Source organism: Mauremys mutica, chromosome 14 (assembly GCF_020497125.1).
Source record: "Mauremys mutica isolate MM-2020 ecotype Southern chromosome 14, ASM2049712v1, whole genome shotgun sequence".
Lineage (NCBI taxonomy): Eukaryota > Metazoa > Chordata > Testudines > Geoemydidae > Mauremys > Mauremys mutica.
The window spans coordinates 43731829-43751757 of NC_059085.1; the positions used below are offsets into that span (position 1 = coordinate 43731829).

Sequence of the window (19929 nt, forward strand, 5' to 3'; positions counted from 1 at the left end):
GCAGCTGCCCTGGCAACCTCAGAGCTGCTTAGGGTGACCAGACAGCAAGTGTGAAAAATCGGGATGGGGTGGGGGGTAATAGGAGCCTATATAAGAAAAATCCCCAGCTATCAGGACTGTCCCTATAAAATTGGGATGTCTGGTCACCCTAGAGCTGCTTGAGACACCCCCGGAAAGGATTTCCCCTGAGCCAGCCAGTGGTAAAACAGGAAGGGAACCCAGGCATCCTGCCCTACAGGTGCATGCTTGGCTCTTGCTTTGCTGATGGTGCCTGTTGCTGTGGGCTGCTAAAAAGCTGCCATGTTCCAGCTGTGAGGAGGCAGCTGCTCTGGGGTGAGGCCAGTGACTGTTCTTACACTGGGGGTGAGATGCCCTGCAGTGCTGGGGGGATTAAACCTGCATCCTCTGTGCTCGTGAGCAGGGGTAGGGCCAGGCCCAAGGACCTTAGCGAAATGCCAGGAAGTCACTTAAGCAGCTGAGTTTCAAACCCTGCTTGGGGGAGGGGAAAGGTAGCAGGGCCCCAGTCCCCACTTTTCCTGCCTTATTCTCCCCATGCTGGGGGGGGAGAGGGAGGCTGGGGCCTGTATTCTCCCCCCCCTCACCACCATTCTTGTGCCAGCCCTGGGCTGGATGGTGACTTTTCCCTCCTGCAGCACGTGCCTTCGCTTTCTCCCTTCACCAGACTGAACAGGGCTGGGCCTGCAGCTCACAGGAACCTCCACAGGCACCTTTTACTTTACCAGGTCCCTGCTGGGGAGCAGAAAGCCCCTGCTCCAGCCTGGCCTCTTCCTTCTGCCCAGGGCTAATCTGCCTGCTCCAGAGAAATCCCAGGCTGGGGGAGGGGGCCACGCCTGAGCCCAGAGAGCAGCCTGGAACCTGAGGCCAGGCCCTGGCTCCTCGCTTTGCTCAGTGGCGGGGGGGCCACAGACTGCCTTCTCCCCACAGTGCCCTTCCTCGGGGGTGCGGGGAGGCTGGATGCAGCCAGTGCCTGGACCCAGCACTGCGGGAGCTGCTCCAGCTGCCCCTGGCCTGATGCTCACCCCGGAGGTGTCTACACTGCTCAGATGCCATTTGGGCTCCATGTGCCCTGGGAGGTGGAGGGTCCCAGAGACTGAGCTCCAGCCAGAGCTCAGAGGTCTACACTGCAGTTAAACAGCCCCTTACCCAAGCCCCATGAGTCCAACTCAGCTGGCAGGGGCCTGCTCTGGGTTTGTAACTGCAGTGTGGACAAACAACCCTGAGTGCTTCCCAGCCAATGAGAGCTGTGGAGCTGGCACTCAGGGCGGGGGCACCGCACCGAGCCCCCCGGCCACCCCTGCACCTAAGAGCCGGAGGGAGATGCCAGCCAGGGTGACCAACTGGACTTTCAGTGGCCTGGTCGGCAGTGCTGACTGGAGCCACCAGCATCCGTTTTCAACCAGCTGTTCCAGCTGAAACCCGGCTGCCTGGCAACCCCAGGTGGGTCTCTGCCTGCCCCCTGTGTGGCTGCAGCGAGACCCGGACAGCTCCATTTCACCCACCTGCTCACTCCAGCCCGTTGGCTTGGCTGGGGCATCTAGCCCTGCACGCAGCCCCTGACGGGCGAGGAGCTCCCCGCAGGGGCTGAGCAGCTGGCCCAACAGATGTGGGTGCAGCATCCTCCTGCAGCAAGGGCCAAGCCCGGGGCTGGTTCCAAAACCAGCCTTTCCTGTTCGTCTCTGAGAACGGCTGCTGCTGGCCTGCAGGGGAAAATAGTCCCTGCGTCTCTCCACCAGCGCCTGACCCCTGCTCCTCTGAGTGTCCCCCCTGCAGCTGCCCTGGATCTGTGCTGAACTCCCCCAGGAAAAGACGATGACACCCTGTTGCTTGTGGGACCTCTGGGCACCCGCAGCGTGCTCAGTGCAGATCAGCCCCCCAGGCGGCACATCCCAGCACCATCAGCCTTTCCCTTCCCCTGCGTTTTCCAGAGGCAGGGCTCAGCTCTGTGCCCACCACTCAGGACAGGGCCCTCACCACCGCCTCCTCCCCTGCAGCAGGCATGGGCTTCTCACCCACTTGCCAACCTGGCACCGGGGTTGCTTTCACGGGCAGGCACCCACCAGTGGAGGGTGCCCTAGGACGAAGGGCCTTGCTGATGCTGAGTGCCCACCGGTGACTCCTGGCTCTCCCCGAGCTCCGCCAGCGCCCCTGGGCACCTCAGCCAGGCAGCAGCAGGAGAGCAGCTCGACTCAGCACAGCCCTGCCCAGCTGCCAGCATGGGCAGCAGTGTGACCCACCTCCAGCACTAGCTCAGGGGGTCGGCAGGGGCAGCTGGGCAGCGGCCCCACTCTCCCCAGAACAAGATGGGGACAAGTTAACTCTTTGAGAACCAAGCAGGTGCTTCCGAGCGTGGAGTCCCCCTGCGGGCACATGCTCAGCTCCACCGCCGTGGTCACCAGGGGGCGCTAGCCCAGAGCGGGCCCCGGGCCCCCCAATGAGCCAGCTTGCCCTGCTCCCAGCAGGCCTGGAGGGCACCGTGCGCACAGCAGCCGCGGGTGTCTCCTCCCCAGGAGCAGCTGAAAGGGGGAATGGTGATGGACAAGGCGGGTCAGGGAAGAGCTTTTCTTCTCTCCGCCGAGCTCATCTTCACCCAGCTCGTGTCTCTGTCCTGGCCCAGCACGGCTACACCAACGGGCCGGCGTAGACACAGCTCAAGGCTGAGATTCGGCTCCACGGACCCGTCGTTCCGCCCCACAGCACCAGCGCCAGGCGGCTGATGGGCCGTGGCTGCTGCTGGTTGGGCTCTGGAGAGCTGGCTGGCGGCGCTGTGTGTGTGCCTGGACCCAGCCTGTGACCGCTTGGGCAGGGCCCATCTCATTAGCAGTGAGGCTGCTAGGTGCTTTGCACTAAACGTGGTAACCTCCCCGAGGTCCCGGACAGCGCCAGGGAGCAGCGCGCTGGGCCGGCTCCAGCTGTGGGGGCAGGGGCCCCAGGGCTGCAAACAGGGAGCGTCAATTCCAAATTCTTCCTTGGGTTTGCGTTTCCCTCGAGCATCCCTGTTGTGCGGGATGTGCAAAGCCTCTTGGTAACTAGACCTCCCCCACAGCCTCCCACCGCGGCCTTGGGCTGGAAACGCCCCCCGGGGCACATCAGCCCTGGCCCGCTCACCAGCAGCTAGACCTGGCGCTCAGCTTTCCCGTGTCCTGCCCCCAAAGCAGCGTTCAGAAAGCTGGGGGCCTGCAGCCCGGACCCCGGTAACAGCCGTTGTCTCCTCAGTGCTCTGGCTCCCGCAGTCAGAGCCAAGGATGTGCAAAGCTGAACCGGCACCGACTGCCGGGATGGCACAGCCGGGCACCGTGACAGGAGCGGCTAGAGCCAGCAGGCCGGGCTCCTGCCTGTGACTGCGGGGAAAGGGCTACGGGAACGTCACTGTTGGAGGGGAAAACACCCTGCGCAATAGGTGAGGCCTGGGCCCGCACAGGAGGTTTGTACAGGCAGCCGAGGAGGAGCGCAGCTGGATGGGAGGACGGGGCTGGGCTCTGTCTGACCGGGGAGCCCCTCACGTCTGATTCCGCCGCACCATCTTCCTGCTGGGGCGCTCCCTGCAGCTAGCCGGGCGCTCCCTGGAGGTACTGGCCAGCCTGCTGTTCCGCTCTGCCCTGCCCCACCCCAGTCCTGTCCCTGCTGCCCCTCAGCCACCACCCGCCCCATCCAGCCCCCTGCATGACAGCCACAAGCACCCTTCCTTCCTGCCCCAGCTCCATGTCCTAGCCTCACCCTGCTCCAGGCTTGGCATCCTGCCCATCTCTGCTCAGCACTGCCCCTGGCTTCTCACCACTGCAAGCCTGCCAGCAGCTGCAGGCCCCTGGGACGTGAGCACCATCACGTCCCTTATGGCAGGGAGGCAGCGCGGGTGGGGCACAGCAACGGCAGCAGCGGCTACCCCTGGGGCAGGGGGCAGTGCTCAGCGGAGAGCATCAGCATGACCCAGCAGCGCCGGGGGCATGACCTGCTAGCCACAGTGACCACAAAGGCCTCGCAGGCGCCCAGGCCTGAGCCCCAGTCTCTGGGCAGTGTTCATTAGTATGAGCTAGGAGGGGAGCACCTCCAGGTCCTACCGCAGACCAGTGCTCCACCATGCCCAGCGCTGCCCAGGCAGCTGGGGAGAGGCCGTCCCGAATGGGCTAAACAGTCAACCCAGGCCCAAGCTGGGCCAAAGGAAGGATTATTGCCCATTGCGCCTTCTGTACCTTTATAAATCCCCACGTCAGCTGAGGTTCGGGGAGGGGACGCCCCCCGTTGAAGCCCCTCGGACTTGCTGTGGCTGTGTGTGTGGGCTGAGCAGAACCCCAGGGAATGGGATGGGCCAGCCTGCAAGTGACGAGGGGCTTGGTGCTGCTCAGATGCCTGAGTGGGCTTCCCTGGGGAATGCAGCTCAGCTGGCAGGAGCCACGGGACCTGCCTACTGGGCACATGGCAAACGTTCCCCTTGGAGCACATTTCCCATGGGGTTTGAACACCCCCCACTTGCTGACAGGGGAGACCACTCAGCAGCTGCTTCGGGAGAGCGACTCCGAGACCGGCTCCCGCCAGGCTGCTCTGGTTTGTGGGCGAGATGCAGAGCTCTGGTCCCTGGCGGGTGCCTTCATGCAGCACCTAGGGCCTGTGGAGACAAGCGCTCGGGGATGCTGTGAGGCCGTGGGGGGAACTGGCTGATGCACTGTGCCCCTTTTGTGCCATGAGCTTAGCCCTCCAGGGAATGTCCCTGGGGCAATGAACCAGGGCCTGGGGGGTCTGCGGTTCCTCCCTTGTGGAGTCAGTAGCAGGGATTTAAATGCAGTTGACCAGTGAAATGCACCGACCCGGCTCATGCCCAGCACTGCCCGGCTGCAGGTCTGGCTCGAGGCTCATGTCTGCCACACAGGGCTCAGCCCCCCAGTCAGGGTAGGACCAGCGTTCTCGAACACGGCGGCCACACGCTGTGTTTGTACCACACGAGCGCGGCCGTGGGCTCAGCAGCAGGGCCGCTCCCGGGTTCATTCGGTGTCTGACCCTGAAGCCGGGAGGAGAATGTGGGAAATAGGAGTGTGAGGAGCCTGAGTCAGGTTCAGCAGGGTCCATAATCGCCTCCTGCACCCCCACCCTCCCGAGCAGCTGGCACTGGCTCCTGGCAGCGGCAGGGGGAGGGGCGGTGATGGACCCCTGCTCTGACCCGCTAGGGCAATTCCTAGGGGCTCAGCTGTGCCAGCCTGGCCACAGGCTGCTCCCGAGCACTTGGCACCACACACCCAGAGCGTGGGCAGCCCGGCTTGGGGGGGTTGTAATTAATCCTGTTTCTCACAGCAGGAGCCCTGGCTCAGCAGGCCACACTGGGCTCGGCGCTACACCAACACCGAGTGGCTGGTCCCTCCCCCAAGGGCTAAATACTCAAGCTAGCCCGGGGGGGGCACAAGCCAAGTGACTGATGTGATGCCAGCAGTGTGAGTTCCTGTATGTGTGGGGGGGGATTCACATGGGAGCGGATCAGCTACTTGGGAGGGGAGGCGGGTGATGGAGACAAGGCTATGAGCAATGCCGGGGGGGGGGAGGGATGAGCACCTTGGACTCTGGACGCTTGGGGCAGCCCCCAGCAGGCTGCCTCATTGCACTGTGCAAATATTTGCCTTCCCCAGATGCTCAGAGGGCAAGGGAGGCTCCCAGGCATTTTCTGAGGCTTCTGTTTCACAGGCAGTTGGCAGGGCTCATCCCCGCCCCTTCCCTTGGGTGATTTGTGCCCCGGGGCGGCGGGAGCACATCCAGCTGCAGCATGAGGCTACAGAGTTAGGTTGACAAAAGCCGCCTTGCATTGGCCTAGCTGGGCATGTCTCTCCCACCGCTGGAAGTGTCCTGCTATGGCACCGCAGTAACATCCCTGCCCTGCGTGGTGCTGAGCCCTGGTCGGCACAGTGCGAGTGCAGCTACTGGGTTACCTCTGTCGACCCGATCAGCCCCACCGTCCCAGCCTGACCATTGTGAACGCCACTGCCCGAGGTCCCGGAAAACGGGGAACCCCACATATTTCTGACCTGCCTTTGCACAACTACTCCAGCGCTCCCTCGTGTGGAGCACACAAGGGGACTGGCTCTCCTGGGTCTGTGGGGGGAAGGGGTTTGCAGGCACAGCTAGGAGCAGGCGTAAAGCCGTGGCCAGCTGTGAAAGGATCGCACAGGGCAGGCGAAGGGGTGACAGTGGCCAGCAGCAGTGCAGAGGGGAAGGGAAGGAACTGCAGCAGCATGCCAGGCCGGAGAGGCCAGCAGTCGAGACCTTTTATAATGAGCTGCATGCAGAGACTCCCCAGAGCACCGGGGCTACCTCTGTGGTGCCTGAGACAGAGCACTGCCAGGCACTGGTGGGAGGACATGCACTGGGGCGTCCAGCTGTGCCACAAGCCAGGCCCTGTTTGAGACCCGCCGCAGGGAGAGGGAGCTCGGGACAGCGTGGGAACGCATTTCCCGTGACCAGGTTTAAAGGTGCTAACCAGCCCCTCATCTTAAGAGGTGCCATTCAATCCACCTCGCCTGGGCCCCTGCACCACCACAGGGATGATTTCCCACCAGCCAGGGGGTAAGAGTCACCCAGGCCCTTGGGGCCAAAATCCCCCCTTCTCCCTCACTCTCGGGAAGAGACGGAGGCTGATACGTCCTTCTGAGCAAGGGAGAGGGAGAGGGAGAGAAGGCTCCCCTAGCCGGGGCTGCCCTGCAGCCTGGCCCTGCCTTCCTGGGAACATTCTGGGGAGTGTTCCCAGAGCCAGGAAAGCTTTGATGCTCCCGTTGACAGGCAGATTTACAGACATTTGTGACAAGGCCTCTGGCTCTACCCACCCCTCCCACTTACGAACCCACCGTTTGCACAGGGCTGAGGGCCTGGCCCTCGCCCTCTCTCATCTGGGCTGGGGCACAATTAGGTACCAGGAAAGCTGGGGGAGGCCCTATGGCCAGATCCTCAAAGGCAGTTCAGCTTCTAACTTCCACTGATTTCAAGGGAATGTAGGAGCCTAAATACCTCTGAGGACCTGGGCCTAAATTCACACCAAGCAGCTGGTTGTGTCTTCCTCAGTCCGTTCAATTCCCAGGTCCAGCTGTGCTTTTCTTCTGTTTGCTGACGACTGGACAGCGTCGGGCAAATTCACAAACAGCTGTTTCCGGGAAAGCATTTGCTCTGTGTTTGCGCAGAAACGGCACCTCAGCCACCTGTTTCTGCCATCAGGTGGCCATTTAGCCTGCAATAAAGCCTGAAAGTTCAGAGACCAGCTCCTCATCTGGTGGAACCTGGCAGTGACACCAGTGGAGCTTGGCGAGTTTCCACCAGGCGACCATAGATCCCAACCATTGCAAACCCCAAGAGCCAGGATCAAGCGCTTTCCAATGTCACCGGAACCTGCAGAGGTCAGGACACTCTTACTACAGGACAGAAGTTTCCTCTCCTGAAAACTTCACAGTCTGAGAACCTAAACCCGCAAACACATCCACGGACTCAAAGAGCCCGATCTGTTTGGTTCTAGCTCCCTCACCGGAATCCCAACAGGCAAAGGGGGAGGGGCAGGGTGTGACGTGACGGAGGGGGGACAGTTTGTGGTTTTGGGTAGCACCCAGAAGCATCAGCTGAGCTGGGGCCCCCAGTGTGGTGGGTGCTGCACAGACATGAGGCCTGGCCGTTCAAGGGCCGGTGAGTTGTTTCTGAGCAGCACCCAGGGCCTGGTTTGGGAAATCTGCCTCTCCGGAAAACCCCCAATGGAAACGCCGCTTCCTGCAGGGCTGCCTTTGCACTCGCTCCTCTGACCTGTGCCACAGTTAGGGAGGCTAGAAGGGCAAGGACAAAACGCAGCGACAGCTTTCAGGGGCTGGGCTGGGGCTGCGGCGGGAACAGCTCTGCCTTAGCGAGGATCATTTCGTTACCTCGTCCCTGTACCCGTCAGATTTGTCTGGCGTCCCCTTGGGGCTCTAGGCACCTCCTGGGGAGCCCAGGCTCCTACCGGCTGCAGGCTGGGGTGGGTCTGTCTGCCAGCGGGGCACTGTCCTGGCAGCTCCCCTGGACGTGAGCCGGGCTCCCCCCGCGTGCTCCAGGGCAGGGACTGGCTCTGGGGGCACCCAGCGCGGAGGAGCCTGCTCGGCCAGGGCGCTGCCATCCCACACACTGGTCGTTATTTCATCGGCAGGGACCTGCCCCGGAGTCCCGCTCTCGGCTGCCAGGAGCCCGCGGGCGAGCCCTGTCCGGGCACCAGGCAGGGCTGGGAGCGGGATGCCCCGCGCAGGGGGCGCTGCAAGACGCCTCGGGGGCCGGGCCAGAGCGCAGCGCAGCGCAGCTACCCCCGGCACAGGGCGCAGCGCGGGGCCCCGCCCGGCGGGGCAGGGCCGCGAGTCCCGCCTCCCGGGGCGGCGGAGCCTCCTCACCTGCGGGACGGGGCGGGACTGGGAGCTGGGAGCGGCCGCACCTGCCCGGCCGGCACTCGGCGCTGCAGCGCGTACGGAGCGGAGCGGAGCGGAGCGAAGCGACCCTCGGTCCGCACCGACTTGCCGCCTCCTGCCCCATGGGGCCGCCGCGGGGCCGCCTGCCCGGGCTCTGCCTCCTGCTGCTGCTGCAGGTACCGGGGCTGGGGCGCTGGGAGCCGCGGGGCCGGACTGCGCCCCCCAGCTCCGCTCGGCAAGGGAGAGACCGGGGCTCACTGCCGGGGGGCTGGGCGGAGCCGCTTCCTGGGGCACCCGGCTGCCCCCCCTTAGCCTCCCCTGCTCCCCTTTGTAAGGGCAACTCCCACTCCGGCTGCCCCCCATTCCCCTCCTGCCCCCACCCCCACTGTGCAAGGGCAGCACCCACCCCGGCTGCCCTCCGGCTGCCCCCTATTCCCCCTCCTGCCCCCACCCCCACTGTGTAAGGGCAGCTCCCACCCTGGCTGCCTCGCTGCCACCCTGCTTTGTTAGGGCAGTACCCCCTGCAGTGTGCCCCCCCCATGCCGCCTCCGGGGCGCCCCTTGCCTAGGCAGTGGGTTGCTGTACTTGTGGTGTGCCGGGGCGGCAGTGGCCAGCATTGTGCACCATAGCCAGGCCCTGACTCCAGAGTTCAGGGCTTGTTGGACTCTCTGGGTCTCCGATCCTGGGCTGGGAGTCTCATGGGACAGGCTTTGTCGTGAGGCTGCCGGCCTGTGACACAGACTTTCTCCCTGGAGCCTAGTGCTCCTGCCTCATCTGGATTCGGGCAGCGTAGAAGGCAGAGGAGGGCTGAGTTGCAGGTGGAATTTCCTTCTAGATAGGGGGATGCTCTGGGGGACGTACTGCTTGTGACCTGTCCCGGATGCCAGATACAGATCCTCTGGGGGCTCGGGAGATTTGGGACCTGTTCCTTCTGCATCCTCCAGAGTAGAACTCTCTAGGCAGGATTTTCGGGGGTCAGCATGATGGGGTTCAAGGGAAATCACCGACAGGGCTAGGCCAGAATGTGTGACTTACTAACGCTTATTTCTTGGGCACCAGGCTGGCCGGTGGTTTTGTGAAGAGGTGTCGCAGTGCCAGCCAGGTTTCGGCTCGGAGAGCTACACCTTCCCTGTCTCCCGGCGGGATCTGGAAACTGGCCGAGTGCTGGGCAAAGGTAAGGTGACTTCTCAGCTCCTTGAATGCTCCACTCGAGGCAGGTGTTCTCACCCTTTGTCTTAGGGCAGCTCACACCTTCATAGGGAGAGCATTTCCCTCGGACTGTTCCTGATCATAGGGTCATAGAGTTTAAGGCCAGAGGGACCATTGTGATCATCCTGTCTGCCCACCGCAATAACCTGGCCCATGGGACTGCCTCAAATTAATCCCTGTTTGGCTGTTTTTCTAGTTCAATTTGGATGTAAAAATGGCTGGTGCTGGAGAAGCCACCAGATAACACCCTTACAGCAGGGACCACTGATGGGGACAAGTACACTTAGGAAAGAATGTAATGTATTAGCAGCTGGGAAAAGGGAGAGCTGTGGAGATATGGCTGGTCAGAAAACCGCAGTTTGCTTTATGCTTTTGAGCCTAGTGCTGTAACCGTGGCCGAAGTTATGGACTAGGCCGGTAAATGTTTCTCAGTGGCTCTTGCTCCTGACATGAAAGTGTTAACAAGCAGAGAGGCTCACTGAAATCTGCCCTTTCCCCTCGAGCTAGGGGAGGCGTAAGGCAAGCTGAAAGCAGACTTGTTCTAACTAGCAGTCTTTGGGTGTGTGGCTTGTGTTTATTCACTGACAATCTGCCGTCACCATCATCCCTGTGCCTGGCAGCAGGAATGCCCATTTCCTGCTCTTCTTACTGAAGTTTCGGTAATACGAGTGGGTCATCTGTTTGGCCTTGGACATTGTGTAAATAAGGAAATTATTACTTACTTATTAATTAATTACTTAAATGGGGGACTTAGTTTTGGTTTGGCTATAAATAGCTGGTTCTCAGGCATGACCAACAAAATCAAAGCAGACAATCTGTCTACAGGGCTGTGGTCTCTTGGACTGTATGGTTTTACGGGGAGGGGCCCTTCCACAACTGTCTGTAAAACACCTCGCACTAGACAAGAAGTAATTGCCAGCCTCTGGATGGTAGCATGTCCAGCAAACGCAGCGCCTCTGTTCTCTCTGAGCTTGTGGATAGGTTAAGTGTGCCCTGCCCCCCGCCCTCGGATGGAGCTTTGGTTCTCTTGGCGAGTGCAAGCTGGAGCTGAGCTGCGTTGTGTTGTGCGTGCGTTCTGGGGTCACGACTGTGTGCGATGCCTCTGACCCATCTCAGAGAGAATGAATAGTTCTTTGTTCATTATAGCTCCCACTGGTAGGCTAGGTGTTTTGCAAACGCGCAGGCAATGGGGCCCTCTTTGGAGGCGCCACCAATCCACATCTGTAAACCAAAACCATCTGGCTAAAGCAGAGTTTGGGTCGCAGGTGTGTCAGTGGTTTCTGGTTCCATCCCTCGCTACACATCACGCTTCCTTTACAAATGTGCTGCACCTCTCAAACTTCCAAACCTGGCCTCTGGGAGTAGACCTAGCCACTACCCCATAATCCTTTGCTACACCCATCGCCTCCTCCAGTCAACGCTGCCCACTCCAACTTAGTGTCATGCCAGGAAACTTGCAAATTCAGAAGACCAAATTAGAAGGAGACCACAAGTTCCACTTCCTCTTCATGGGTCTCCAGAAGACACAATCCCCCTCAACCCACCTCAGTCCCACTTAAACCCACTTCCTCACTCCCGTGTCTCAGTGTTGACAACAAGTGCCCAAAGATGAGCTGAAGAAGGAGGGTTTGTCCAGATGGCAATTCCCACTGCGGGCTGTGACAGAGCCAAGACGATGGTTCCCTAACATCATCAAAGATCTGGCAGCCTTTAAATCTGGCTTCTCGAGCTTCTGCTAAGTGATGCTGGGGATGAAATTCCCATGCTCAGCATTCTGTGAAGAACGAGCTGGTGCAGAGGAACCGTCAGTACTTAGCTGCCTTTGTTCCGATGTCCTGGGGTTGGCTGGTGGCTTCTTTCGCTGGCTACTATGGAACAAAGGAAAGCTGATTTTGTGTGTGACTGGTACCAAGAGTTGTGAGGTGTCTGGTGTCACAACTTTGGCTCGTGACTGCACCATCCCTGGCAGAATGCTTGGTGCATTGTCTAAACTTCTTCTCAAGAAGACAAACTGGTGCTTGGGGTCTCCTCCAGCCTGCATTTGGCTTCCTCATGGCTTGTGAGGAACAATGTGTAGCTATGCCAGGAAGTGGGTTGTGGGGGGAGAATCAACTCCGGCTAGGGGTCAAACCCTTTGAAGAGCATGGTGAAAGGCAACATACTGGAGACTTTGATGGGGCATTCGGAACAGTGGGGGCCAGTGTGACCACTGCACTTTTAAGGTCCCAGATGTCGTGTGGGGCAGGGTTCTTTTCTTTTGCAGCTGAGCCCAAGAATGAGCTGGTGTTGGGCAGAGCTTAGGACCCGCTTTATTTTTGCTGTTGTGATCTAGTCTAGATGTGACTGTTGTGCGTCCCGGTCCAAACACGCCTGGCTGTTCAGCACGGCTGTAAAATCAAGCCCTATTCCTTTGCCCCTCACCTGTATGGTGCCCTCTTGAATAGCTTCAGCAAGTCTTCCTGCCCCTACTAGGGGCATTTGTTCTGGCAAAGTTGGCAGGAGCTGGGGCAGAGTCTATGCCCATAGGGAAGGGCTGGGAGCAAGGCTCCCTCTTTCTCTGTGTTTGTGGAGCAGACAGAGGAAGGACAGGTGGGGTCTCACATGAGCAGTGAGCCCAGCAGGGGAGCAGCGAGCCCAGCAGGGGAGCGCCCTGTCAGAAAGGCTGGTAGCTCCTGTGTTCAGGCTGGGTGTTGGGATCCCGCTGAGGTTCCCAGGACTGCTCTGTTGTTTTTTGACAGGGTTGCTATGGAATAAATGCTGCCTGTCGCATTATTCTCGCAGCAACCATTGGCTAGAAACATTTATACAACATTTTGTAACTGCTCTGCCTGAGCTTCTCACGTAAGGGGTGGCAGGTACTGGGATCAAACCATCTCTTTCTGAAGGACCTCAGTAGCATCTGCTGTTGAATTCAAAGGCAGGTGGTTACCCACTCTTTGGACCACAGCTGTTTCCAGCCCCTGCAAACTGGGCTGAAGATGCAGTGTGCTTAGTGGACTGAGCATAGGGCTAGGAGCCAGGAATTCCTGAGCTTTTAGCTCTGGCACTGACTCACTGGTGACCCTGGCAGGTCACTTCACCTCTATCTCCCCAGGGTACAGAGGAGGAAATGGCATCGTGGCCGCAAGGGGAGGGAGAGGACGAGCTTGTGCAGCACTTTGGAACAGATTTTTCTGGCTGATCCTGCCCATCCCATTCTTGCAGACAGGAGGGGTCGAGCTCTGGAATCCGGGGCGGGGTGACAGCTAATGGAGAAGGCAGCGGCTGCTGCTTCTCCTGCCTGTTTTATTTATTTGTTAAGCTTCTCTGGTAATAGGGTCCTGCTGACACCCTCGGCCCTTGGGGAGGGAGGGCCTCTGTGGCTTATGGCCTAAGCTGTCCCGTGTGGCTGCTGGTGGCCAATTACTGAATAGCAGTAGCACGACTCCCTCTCTGATCTCCCTGCACCTTGGTCTTGTCCCCTTGGTAGCATGTGCTGCCCCATCCCCTTCGTTCCGTCTGTGCGCTTGTGTTGAGCTGGGACTGCCTCATCCAGAGCCCTGGTCCCCGAGCAGCGGCAAGGCTGCCAGCGTAGGGCTTGGGGCTTTGGCCAGCTTCCCCGAGCTACCAGCGTCCCCTCTTGGGTGGTCGCCTTTAGCAGCCTGGGTGAATTGTTCGCTTCGTACAGGTGATTTCGCCCTGAATCACCTTTCGGGAGAAACTCTGTCTTGTGAGCCTGAAGTCATGGTGAAACTGCAGTATGACATCAGGGGGCTGTCTGGGAGTAGGTGTTTCCGTGGGAGAGGCAGGGTAGGAGTTCTGCCGTCCTGTTTGTCCCCGGGATCCATAAAAGCTGATGAGTCTCTCTGGACTCTCACTTCCTCCTACGACAGGGGTCTGCGTTTTGTGGAGGAGCGGCTGGATTTGGGAAAACACAGAGACAGGTTGTTGCTCAAACCCAGGGGCTGATGGTACAAAGGCAGTGACAAAACAATCGACAAATAAACCCAGAACCCCTCCCTGACTCCAGTGTGGGAGGCGAGAGCTTGTTTGGCTAATCTGCAGCTCTAAGCCGCTTATCTGTTCAGGAGGGGTTGGCGCTTTCCTGCCAGCGAATGACTCACCTCCACCTGCGCTGGGCCTGAACGAAGGAGGCTGAGTCGGCTGAGTGATGTCATTGTTCCCTGCCCCAGCGTGGGTCGGACTAGGGTGACCATATTAGGCGCTGCGCTAAAGGCTAGCGTGGCGTCCCCTCTCTGGGATCACAGCCAAGGTTAATATGACTCTGGGTCTCTGCTACCGATACGTGGGGCCGTAGCAAACAAGCACATCTCACAGCGTCGCTCCAGCTCTGTTGTGGGCCATTTACTTCCATGCCCTCTATATTGAATTCTGACACTGGCACTCCGCTGTCCCTCTTCCCCCACGCCATCCCCCCAGCTCCGGCCACAAGACTTGTTGAATTCAGACCTTTGCTCCTTCCAGCAAGGGTTGCCAGGCATCCGGTTTTTGACCGGAACACTCGGTCAAAAAGGGACCCTGGTGGCTCTCTGACCGGGCCGTTAAAAGTCCGGTTGTGGCACAGTGGTGCAGGCAGGCTCCCTGCCCGGATCCACGTGGCTCCTGGAAGCAGCGACAGGTCCCTCCAGCTCCTAGGCACAGGAGCGGCCATGGGGGCTAAGCATGCTGCCCCTACGCCAAGCATCGGCTCCGCAGCTCCCATTGGCCAGGAACCATGGCCAATGGGAGCTGCAGGGGCGGTGCCTGTGGACAGGGGCAGCACGCGGAGCCTCCGTGGCTGCCCCTGTGCCAAGGAGCCAGAGGGACCTGTCACTGCTTCCAGGAGCCACCTGAGGTAAACACCCGCCTGGAGCCCCCTCCTGTACCCCAAACCCTCATCCCCAGCCCCCAGCTGGAGCCCTCACCCTCTCCCGCACTCCAACCCCTGCCCTAGCCCAGGGCCCCCTCCTGCACCCAAAACTCCTCATCCCCGGCCCTATCCCAGAGCCCGAACCCCCAGCTGGGAGTCTTCACCCACTCCTGCACCCCAAGCCCCTGCCCCAGGCCGGAGCCCCTTCCTGCACCCTGAACCCCTCATTTCTGGCCCCACTCCAGAGCCCGCACCCCCAGACTGGAGCCCCTCCCTCCCCCCTGCCCCAGCCCAGTGAAAATGAGCTTGTGAGGGAGGGAGGGGGAGAGTTACTGTGGGGCCGGGCCTCGGGGAAGGGGGCAGGGTAAATGTGTTCAGTTTTCTGCAAATAGAAAGTTGGTAACTCTACTTCCAGCTCTTAAACGACATACGATTAAATCCCAAAGCCTTCCAGAGCCGGTGGCTCCTTGTAGCTGAGGCTTCAGAAAATCTTTGCTTTACACAAGTGGGAGGAATCCTGAAGCCCTTGTTCATCAAACCCTTATCATCCCACAGCCCTTGTGCCTCAGGTGCTCAGAGAGCCTCCTCTGTGTCCTAGGCACCCAGGGGCCTCCATCACTGTCCTCTCGGTGCGCCTCAGGGGCCTCACACACGCCTGGGAGGCAGGGCACTGTACAGGTGGGGATCCGCAGCACTAAGTGACGTGCCCAAGGTCACACAGGAAATCTCTGGCAGAGCAGGGAATTGAACCTGGGTCTCCCAGATCTAGGCTCGTGCCAGCCTTTCTTCATACATCACACAGTGAGCAGCGATGGGTCCGGGCATCACGTCCTGTGTCGAAAGCTCCCGCAGGCAGGCCGCACTGTGGCACCACATGGCTGCTGAGAGTCTCAGACGGACTGAGGAAAGAACAAGGGGTCTCCCCAGGCTGCTCCGTTACTTTGGCAAAGGGCAGTAGGGACAGGGCGAGTATCATGTGTGAAGGCTACACGCTGCCCAGTGGGAGGCTGGTGCTCTGTGCCATCACCGTCCTTTCAAAGTAAGAATGTCTGCCCGAGCTCGGCCCTGCCAGGCCGCTGGAGGCTTGGGTGGTGGTTCATGACATGCCTGGGTTCTCGCTGGGCAGCCTATCGTAGGTATAAATAGCTTTGCCTGTCTCGGTGCTTGTTCTGTCCTGGCTGGGGGAGATCAGGGGACTGGAGCCGCATTGTGCAAGGGCAGATTTTTTAGGCCCATAACTGACTGCGCGTCATTTGCCAGTAGTTCTGCGTGGGCCAGAAGCCACTTTTCGGTGTCTGATATCTTGGCCTTTCGCTGTTTAAAGTTGATTATAATGTGGGTTAGTGCGTCCCCCAGCTAGCCTAATGCAGCCATTTGTATGAACTGCTAATGCAGCAAATATTTTGCATGTATCATAAATTTAGTGATTTATTTATTTATTTTAGTCTACACAGCCCCTCAGGTTTACGTCTGGCCCCAGCTCTTAGTGAGAGCTGCTCAGTCTCTGCAGAGCTGAGTTACAGGAGTTTCGAACTGAGCTGCTCCATTCTGTGGCAAATTCTCTGTTTGTTCCCTGGGCACCAGAGCAGGCAAGTGAGTTGGAGGGAAATGAACCTCAGTCCAGTGCCCTGACGGTGCCTGGGTTGGGCTTCTGTGCTGCGCGAGGATCGGTCCATAGCGCTTCCAAGCACCTATCCTGTGGGAGGAGTCGTCTGCATGGCCAGGGTAAAAGTGAACCCTGCTGTGTGCTGCCTGGGTGTGGCTGGGCAGGAATGCACTTTCTTTCCAGCCAGGCTTCCTGGAGAAACTGGTTTGGCGGCTGCTTCTCTCAAATTAGAAGAGAGTCAATCCAAGCTCCATTCAGAGTGGCACCGGCACAGGGTGGTCCTCTCTCTTTTCTTGTGCTAAGGTGAGATTTTCTGCAGCACGCTCCCTGGGCACAGCCTCCTGGCCCACAGCAGGGGTGCTGGGGAGCCAGCGTGCAGGGGGAGGAGGAGAACATCTCGTCTCCTCTCTCTCTAGGAGTATGAGCAGCACTGACCCCCTCCAAAGGGGCGTCCCACCCCGTTCCCCTGGACTGGAGGAAAGGCGGCTGCCACCGCGATGCCTGGGCACTGTTCAGGGGTTGGCAGTCTAACTCTCCACTTCGCCGGGGCCTGTATGACACTGAGCCTGGCCACTTTTCACCTCCAGGCTCTCCCTGGTCTGCAAATGGGGGGGACGGATGCCCAGCGAGCGAATCACCTGGCCAAGGGCACCCAGCCAGTCTGTGGCTGAGCCAGGAATGGAACCTTGCGCCCCCTGTCCGTGTGACCATGCTGCCCCTCACTGGCACGGGGGTAGGAATGGGCAGAGTGAGGACGTGGTCTCAAGCGGGAGGGCAGCTCTGAGTCTTTGCCTAACGTGGCTGTTGCCTTAATTGTCCAAAGCATCTGCCCTCACCCAGAAGGTTTATTGCAGGAAGAAGAGACGTGCGAGTCATTCTGAGACTGGACTGAAATGAAACGTAGGGACTTGCCTACTTAGCCTGTGATTTCTGTGGGGGGAAATCCTTCGCTTCCCACCTGCCATCCCTCTTAAGGCTTTAAGACAGCCTTACACACAGCCATAGACTAACTCAACTTTGCATTATGTGATGGAGAAAGTGGCAAGTGTCTCATTATTATAATGATCTTGCCTTTATATTGTGCTGGATCCCAGAGCTTTGCAAACTCTGTAGCATGAAATGAGAAGATTTCATACATCTTTGATGAGCATTCCCTAAAATGGAAACACTTTGGAAACAGGTATGAAAACAAATGAAAGGTGCTGCCGGCTGTAACTTACCAGTGACAACTTGGGTTTATTACTGAGCCTGCCTCTGGAAAATCAGCATTTGAAATCTACAGAACTAATGTCCTGCTTTTTAGTCGCAACTAGACTCTGTTCCAGATCGTCTGTGGGGGACCCAGGAGATCATTTATCCCCATCATCTGGGATTAAAAAAAACAACTGGAGGGGATGCTGGCAATACAAAAACTCATGATTATTTTTCATATTGGAAAAATTCTGAACTGGACTGTTCTCTTCCTAGTTTGTGACCGTGTGAGCGCTTGTGACTAGGAGTGACAAAGGTATTAAATTATGAGGTCCATTTTGTATCTCGGTGCTATGGAAACCCAATAAAATGTGTGCTAATTTGAGAGAGAATCTCTGGGCACGTCTCTGGAATGCAGCTACCTCTGGGTAAAGCGACCGTGTCCTTGTCTCACCACCAGACAGTCCCAGTTCTTCAGAGGAGGTCTGGGCATCCCAGGATCTTCTCTACCCATTTCACTGGATTAAAATGTTTGGTGTTTTTTTATAACTACAAAATGTTTGTTCAAGACCCTGCTGTACCCAGCAGAGTTTCCTCAGTTTGCCAGGAAGAAGCCGCATCGTGGAATGAATGTTCAGTGCGGTGAGCAGGGCATACATTAATCTCCCTGCCTGGCTGGGAGAGTCCTCATCCAGGGGGCCCAACCAGCCACTTCTTCTCCCAATGGGGAGGCCCTTCTGGGCTGCATCTTGGTGGTTACCAAATGCTGGAGGGAGAGTCTGAATGGCCAGAGTCCTCCAGGGTCTGAATCCCAGACTCCTGCTAGAGAATGGCCCTTGCCCTGCCTGTGGCCCTGCAGATGCAAATACAAGGACACACAGTGTGTGGGGGGCTGTCACTACACTGGAGCAATCTGCCTGTGGCTATTGGAGGCGCTGCTCCTAGCCGAGGGGAGATAGAGACAGGGCCGCCCAGAGGATTCCAGGGGCCCGGGGTCTTCGGCGGTGGGGGGCCCTTCCGTTCCGGGACCCGCCGCCGAAGTGCCCCAGAGACCCGCGGCGGGGACCCCCCGCCGCCGCTGAATTACCGCCGAAGCGGGACCCGCCGCCGAAGTGCAGCCCAGTCTTCGGCGGTAATTCGGCGGCGGGGGGGGTCCCCGCCACGGGTCTTTGGGGCACTTTGGCGGCGGGTCCCGGAACGGAAGGGCCCCCCGCCGCCGAATTACCGCCGAAGACCGAGCTGCACGTCGCGGCGGGTCCCGCTTCGGCGGTAATTCGCCAGCGGGGGGGGTCCTTCTGCTCCGGGACCCACCGCCGAAGTGCCCCGAAGACCCGCGGCGGGGATCCCCCCGCCGCCGCCGAATTACCGCCGAAGACCGGGCTGCACGTCGGCGGCGGGTCCCGCTTCGGCGGTAATTCGCCAGTGGGAGGGTCCTTCTGCCCCGGAGCGGAAGGACCCCCCCGCCGGTGAAGACCGGGAGCCGGGAGCCAAGAAGCTCCTGCGCCCTCTTACCCCGCCCCCTCTGGGCGGCCCTGACCCTATCCACCCCCCCCCATTCCCTGCCCCTGACCGCTCCCCCAACCTCTGCCCCCTCCCTGTGCCCTGACTGTCCCCAGGATTCCCTGCCCCTTAGCCAGCCCCCCTGGCCCCAGCCTCTTACCCCCGGCTCCCTCCTCGCCCGGAGTCTCAGCGCCTCGCCCGACAGCCGCAGCGTGCGGCCGGCGGGGCCTGAGCTCCGCCCCGCTCAGAGCCGCGTGGGGAGGGGGCGGGGCTGCGAGCTCCACGCCGAGTGGAGGGAGCTGAGCTCAGCCCGGAGCTCCCAGCCCCGCCCCCTCCCCACGCGGCTCTGAGGGGGCGGGGCTCAGGGGCCCCGGCAGAGACACGCTGCGGCGCTGTCTGAGGACGCCGCTTGATGCGCTGAGGCTCCAGGAGAGGGGCAGAGGCGGGAGCCTCAGCTGTTCTCTTGGGGGCCCAGGGCAAATTGCCCCCTTTGCCCCCTCCCCCCGGGCGGCCCTGGATAGAGAGCAGAGGGTGGAACAAAAGGGGAAGTGGTTGGGAGGGAATGATGGCTGGCTCGGGGGTGGGCAAGGAAGTGAAGGCTTTAATAACCTGGTGGATTTACATAAATGATACATATTCATATTAGTGCATTGTATTTGCATATAATCCCTAGCTTTCTGCAGCTACAGTTTGCACAGGTGTGGAGAGGCCTGTCTGACATCCTGCAATGGCAGAGAGGGCTGAGATCGGCAGGATGTGGCTGGGATTTGTTCTGTCCCGTCTGTCTGACCGGCTGCTCCTGCAGCAGCACAATACCACTGGGCGGGGGCATGACTGGGGGAGTCTCCAAGGTCGCTTCCCCACAGCAGCCCCCCTGGCTGGCCCCTGGGAAGAGTTTCTCCCGCACAGAGGTGGGAAGTTGCGCTGCACACAGAGGAGGCAGCACCTGTCAGCTGCAGCCTGCGCCCAGGATGGGATCCCCTCACTTGCATATTGGGGATCCTGGAGGTCTCTTGCCATAGAGACCCTGCCTAGAGTGCCTTTGCCAGGCTTTAGGGGCACCCAAACTCCAGGCACCATTGGGGGGGGTGGAGGGAGATAGCTCAGTGGTTTGAGCATTGGCCGGCTAAACCCAGGGTTGTGAGTTCAGTCCTTGAGGGGGTCACCTAGGG

At 59.7% G+C, this 19929-nt stretch overlaps 1 protein-coding gene across 1 annotated transcript in view; it reads left to right on the plus strand.

Moving 5' to 3' along the window:
• Nucleotides 1–8459: 8459 nt before the first annotated feature.
• The window catches only part of LOC123349244 (B-cadherin-like), a 37515-nt gene continuing 26045 nt past the window's right edge, over nucleotides 8460–19929 (plus strand). The window contains exons 1-2 of the mRNA XM_044987136.1: nucleotides 8460–8578; nucleotides 9462–9576. Of these exons, the coding sequence (XP_044843071.1) occupies nucleotides 8525–8578; nucleotides 9462–9576 (169 nt within the window). The 5' untranslated portion in view covers nucleotides 8460–8524. The remainder of the gene's footprint in view (nucleotides 8579–9461; nucleotides 9577–19929) is intronic.